At 43.1% G+C, this 6000-nt stretch overlaps 1 protein-coding gene across 1 annotated transcript in view; it reads right to left on the bottom strand.

Moving 5' to 3' along the window:
* Positions 1-3456: 3456 nt before the first annotated feature.
* Positions 3457-6000, bottom strand: part of LOC308676584 (glycylpeptide N-tetradecanoyltransferase 2-like) — a gene marked incomplete at its 5' end in the record, with an annotated part of 182241 nt that continues 179697 nt past the window's right edge. The window contains 2 exons of the mRNA XM_081342462.1: positions 3457-3727; positions 4366-4503. Of these exons, the coding sequence (XP_081198588.1) occupies positions 3707-3727; positions 4366-4503 (159 nt within the window). The 3' untranslated portion in view covers positions 3457-3706. The remainder of the gene's footprint in view (positions 3728-4365; positions 4504-6000) is intronic.

Below are 6000 nucleotides of genomic sequence, written 5' to 3'. Positions count from 1 at the left end.
GGTCATTTCCAGTACCTGATCGAATGGAAAGGCTACGGCCCAGAGGAGTTCACCTGGGAGGACGCGACCACCGTTCATGCCCCTGCTTTGGTGTCCGCTTTTCATGAACAATTTCCATCCCGACCGCATCCGGATCGGTAGACCTGGGGGAAGGGCCCTGCAGTGCGGGATAGTGTTGTGATTCAGGGTCAGCCCAGTTGGGTCGGACGATTCAGAGGAGGAGGAGGAGGGGTTTGGAGAGCCTGCAGAGGACAGTTCTGAGGCTTCACAGAGCTCTCAGCCAGGCCCCTCCCATCTGTTTACTACGCAGACCCAGCTGTGTGAGCCTGACAGTGTGGATGAAGATGACCCACAGCTGGCCCTGTTCAAGGACGCCCGACGCAGGAGGCAGTCAATCAGGAGTAAACAGAGGAAGGCAATGGGGCACCTCGGAAGGAGGCAGAGAGAAGCCACGCCTTGAACTGTTTAAAAGGGGAATGTGTGGGAGGGCTGGTTTGCTGAAGGCAACCCTTTAAATAGCTCCTGTTTTAGTGGTTCGTGGTTTTTTTTGCTCAGTTTGCTCTGTTTTGGATCTGTTTTGTGTAAATAAATTTGGCGGGCTTACTTCCAGCCTTTTGCCTTTTGTAAAGGGGTTGTCCCTGCGTTTTCTGCAGGGCCGGTAGTAGGCTGGAACAGAACAGCCACCCAAGCAGCAGCACTAGGCAGCCAAGTCCCTCCAAAAGTTTGTGGGAGTTGGCTGCAGTCTTGTATGAATAGCACTGTGAATGAAAGCTTTGCTGCAACCACACATCACTTGTTTGGAATTCCGGGAAGCCTTTGTACAGACTACACACAAATACCTCTGTTTACACACATCGGCAGGGATGACTCTTGATGCCAAAATGCAACATCTGAAGTGGGGCTGTTTATGCAGCAAAATGTAGCAGGCAGGAATGGGGCTGCGCTTACTTGCCAAAATTACTTTGGTTAGACTGCACACAGTAGTGGCAAGTTTCTATGTTGAGCTTAACTGTGGCTGGCTGCTTTGCAGCTCAATCTGTTGTGTGAACTAAATCACTGGTTTTGGTTCTGTAAATTACCCCAAGCATTTGGATTAGCATTATTTAGCGCATATACAGGTAGTCTTTGACTTACAACTGTGGGAAGAATCCAGAGAAAGAAATATTTTGGGAAATATTAAAAAGGCAGAATATATTTCCCCAAAGGATTTTAAAGGCAGAAACCAACACTCCCCACCCCCAAGTCTCTCTGCCCCAGACAGAAACCAGGTCTGCAGAAATGCAGATGTGATAATCTTGTCAGAAAGATTGGAGCCAGGAAGCTGGGATTAGAAAGGAAGATCCCTAGAATCAAAAATCCCTCACAACTAAGAGAAAACTGCAGGTTTTTGAAAGAGACCTTAAAAGTGGGCAGCTGAAATATTTTTCAAATCTAAAAATCCATTTAGAAACTTTTACAACATTTGCAGACAATCCTACAAGCCATCAGGAAATCTACAAGGAATTTTCTAGCATTGTAGCAGCTGCAAAGGTGAATTTTAGTTAACAGATTTTTAGAGTTCCGTATGATAGAGACAACCCTGTGTTTTCTTACTTCTCCAGATAAAGCCAAATTTGAAGAACTTGATCTTTCCTGCTTACACTGGTTAGATTTAGGAAATCTGGAAATGGAGCTATTGGAATTTCAAGAAAGCTCTATCTGGAAAAATAAATTCTATGACCTGCATGAAACACTTGAGAAGATAGAAGGGATGACAAAGGACAGCACAGTTAGTTTTGAAAATGAAATCCTTAAAGTGTGGAATTCTCTGCCAAATAATTTTAAGTCAATGAAAGCACTTGGGATGGCTTTCCTTACTTTGGAAAGTTTGGATCATCTTATGCTTGTGAGCAGCTGTCTTCAGCTTTGAATTATATCAAATCTGACACCAGAAACAGACTAACAGATGACCTGAGTGTTGCATGTGTTGCTCTCAAACTTACAAAATATGAGCCACGGTTAGATAAATTATCAGCATGCATACAACAGCAAAAATCACATTAATTCTTCAAAAGCATGCCAAATGTAAACTTTTTTGCATTTCACTAAAAGTTGTTTGTATCATGGAAAGCTCTGTTATTGTGTTTTTGGGAGGTGGAGTGAGTGGGGAATTTTACTTTTTGCCTCATTTTGCTCTTTTAAAGAGGAGCCAGAAGCCTTCCACCATCACTGTTCGCCTGCTGCACTCCCCCAGCCCCTTTCCCTTCCTTTGAAACCCCCCCCCCAATCCTCCTGTTCCTGCCTTCTGAATTAAAATGAGAGAAAGCCAAGTGTGTTTTTTTTGTGGTCTTTACATATTTAAACTGCAACTAGAAGGAAGTGGGGAAGAAAACCACTGCGAGACAACTCTTCTGTTTTAACTTTTTTTCCTTGTCGCTTTTTGGAGTTTTCATCCTGCTTTTGTGAGAGGGCAGTGATTGGGAGGGGGTGTAGCTGCCCGCTTCCCCCCCCAAGTCATCAGCTGAGTAAGACACCCGCCTGCCTGCGCTCTTCCCCCTGTCCAAGGCTTTCATTGTCATGAGCATTTCTGTTGAGGATTGGCGGGGTGGGGCTGTTTGGTTTTTATTCCCCTCCCCTCTGCTGGGTGTTTGCAGCAGGTTTTGGTCTCTTCTGTTGTGCTTTTAGGTTATCCACAAAGCATGTTTGTTTTTTGGGGGGTTTCCCCACTCCATTTGCTAAGCTTGCTTAAACCCTCTTCCTCCTCCTCACCGGACCCCCCTTTGTCTGCAACCAGCCCCGGCCCCTGCCTCGTCTTGCCTTGCCCCGTGGCAATGGCACCCCTGCCCTGGTCCCTGCCTTGCCTCGCCTCACCCTGCAGGATGAGCCTCCTGCCCACTGCCCCACCCGCCAGGGACCCCCTGGATCTCCCCCAACCCTGCCTGGCCCCCACAGGCATCCATCCCCAGGAGTTACATCAAGGTGGCCACACCCACCCTGGCCACGCTCACCCAGTCTGCCATGACCACCGTAGCCACGCCCACCCAGTGGGCCACGCCCACCCGGCACCTGGCGAGACATAAGTGCATTTTGGGTTGCAGTTTGGGCACTTGGTCTCTAAAAGGTTCACCATCACTGTACTAATCCAACCAGCACATCTGTATCACTCCACATTACAAAAAGACATCCAATATCTTCATGTTTCCTAACAATCATATTTCGAAGGCTTTTTTCTTGGGGAGGATGACATCCACGTCATGAAAATAAGCAGAAATACTCAAAACCGTCTCCTTCATTTTGTTACATTGATAATCATACACTACCACTTCATAAATAGAAATGCAGCAGTTCAGTCACATTAAAGTATTTGTACTCTATTCCACCCACTGCAACTGCATTGCTGTACAAAGTCGTTTTTATTTTTATGCAGGGAAACAGAGAAAAGAACCCTTTTCACCAAGAGCTAAGCACTGAAAATTAAATGCACTTTATTTATTTTTTTCATTGACAAACAGTAAAAGAATCATAAGTGTTTTTATTCCCATTCAGAGTAGAAGGGCTGGTTGAGTTCAGAAATCTTCACCTCTTCTTGTAGTTCCTTCCCCCAAAGTTTGCCTGATTGATTTAAGTTCATCAGGGATTGTACTTTGGCTCCTCTTGAATTATATGGATCCGAGAGCATCTAACAGCCCAGATGATGACTTCCAAGAACTATAAGCATCCTTTCACCTTATTGTAATACAAGACCAACCTAGAAAGATGATAACATGGATGTTACTGCAGATAAAAACAAAGTCCCTCATGCTTAGACAATGGTGGGGCACTTGGAGTTTTAGCAGAAAACTGTAAGGACTGTCACAAATATTGCCACAGGGAGATAAATCCTGCCTATTTGTCAAATATGGGTATGGCCAGTCACAAAATACCATCACATTCTCTACCTGTGCACACACACACACACCGGACTCTCACTTCCACCTCCAGTTTGGGGGGAGCTATGTGCAGTGAGCCCATGCCTACTTAGGAGACCCAGAGGCATTTTTGAAATCAAAGGTAATGCTGGAGGGTAGTGTTTTGCAGAATGCTAGTTTCCCATTGATGTAGAGTCCATCAAGGGAATTTTACTAACATTAGCGTCCACAGGCACTGCATGGGGAACCCCAAATATAGAGGGAAGGCAGGCACACACAAACACTTGTACTGGAGGAGCTCCTTGGTATATTTCATATCATTAAATAAAGATACAGAGAATCTGTCTAAAGGAAATTACTGTGTGTCAGCCTTTTCTATACTGATACCTTCCAGATGTATTAATTACTACTATTATACCCAGACACTTAGTAAAAAGACAATCGAATCTCTGGTATAAATCTCTGGTATAAATGTTACCTTTTCAGAATCCATACCAGGACATCTCCAGTTATACAAATAATACTGCAGATTGCCATCTCCAATACCAAATTTCAGTTTTTCCAGGAATGTTTTGTTTTCCATCAGGTCTAGTGCATTGAACACATCAAATCCTTTCTGACAACATAAAGAGATTATAAATTGATTTTCTAATTGGATTTACATCAAAGTTGGTAAAATATTTTATTTAGAAAGGAAACCCCACAATCTGTCAAGTGGGCTAATGCCTCCTTAAGTAACACCAGCTGCCTGCAATTAGTGCAGGTTCGCATCCCACCAGGCTCAAGGTTGACTCAGCCTTCCATCCTTCCGAGGTAGGTAAAATGAGGACCCAGATTGTTGGGGGCAATTAAGCTGACTTTGTAATAATGCCGCTTGGGGTGTGTGTGAAAGCCCTAACAAGCAGGCATATACATAGAATGAAGGCTACTGCTAAGCTTGTAAGCCGCCCTGAGTCTTCGGAGAAGGGCGGGATATAAATGGAATTAAAATAAAAATAAATAAATAAAAAATAAATTTACGTACCTCTCCTACAATTAACTATATTACAAATTGTTTTGAGCACAATAAGCCATGTCCTTCTTCCTAGAATTCTAGTTATAATTAACATAATACTTTAACATGCATACAGTGTACAGCCAGAAGTGAAATTATACCCAAGCTTACTTTGAATCATGTATGCATATGGAACAAAAGATTTTGAGGGGTCCTTGATGCTCTCTGAGCTTGGTTGTTTTCTTGTAGATGTTTCATTACCCACGTTATGATGATACCTAGTTTGGGTAATGAAACTTCTTCAAGAAAACAGTCAAGCTCAGAGAAGACCAAGGACCCGTCATTTCAACCCTGAGCTACAAATATTCTCTTTTTAAAAGATTTCGAATGCTCCAGGGTTTGTTTTTTTAACGGTAGGCCACACTATTAGTTACGGTGCTAATTCTGGTAACCTACAGAAAAATTAGTTGAGAGGATGCCTTTTTTAAAAAAGGAAAAGATCTTCCTCTCACATGCCATAGCAAGGAATGAAAGCAGCCAATTTAGCATGTTTTCTTTGACTGGATGTCTGCTAAACCTAAACGCAAATGGTTCCTGTAGTCTACATTTTTTCTGGAAATCCGTTCATACTCCTGCACCATTCGAAGGGTTTGGGAGTATGAATGGGTTTCCAGAAAAAATGCAGACTATAGGAACCATTTGCACTTCAATTTGAGATGCAAATGCAAATGACCAGCTGTCTGCAAGGAATATAAATCCTTGCATTCCCCACCATACAGTCAGAGCTGAAGAAGCTTCTTGGATGAGAAGCAAAACATCTTCAAAGAAAAACAAGTAAGTCCAGTTGCCTCTTGAAAAATACACTAATACTGCTATGTCTGCCAGACAGCAAACTCAATAAACCAGAAAGTTTTTGCATTTTTAGCAGTGAGTTTACCCAGCACACTCAACATCAGCACAATCCAAGGGCATATACTGTAAACTGAAACTGCATACACACTAAAGCTCAAAAAAGCCAAACAAACCAACACAGTACTCTGTACATTTACAACTTAGTACCTGAAAATCTTAAGTTTTAGTAACCCTTGTGTAATGCAAACAATGCACACACAACACAAA

This window comes from Vipera berus (assembly GCF_964194415.1).
Source record: "Vipera berus genome assembly, chromosome: W".
Classification (NCBI taxonomy): Eukaryota; Metazoa; Chordata; class Lepidosauria; order Squamata; family Viperidae; genus Vipera; species Vipera berus.
The sequence above is the reverse complement of the archived record's forward strand: the minus strand, read 5'-3'. Positions and strand labels throughout refer to the sequence as shown.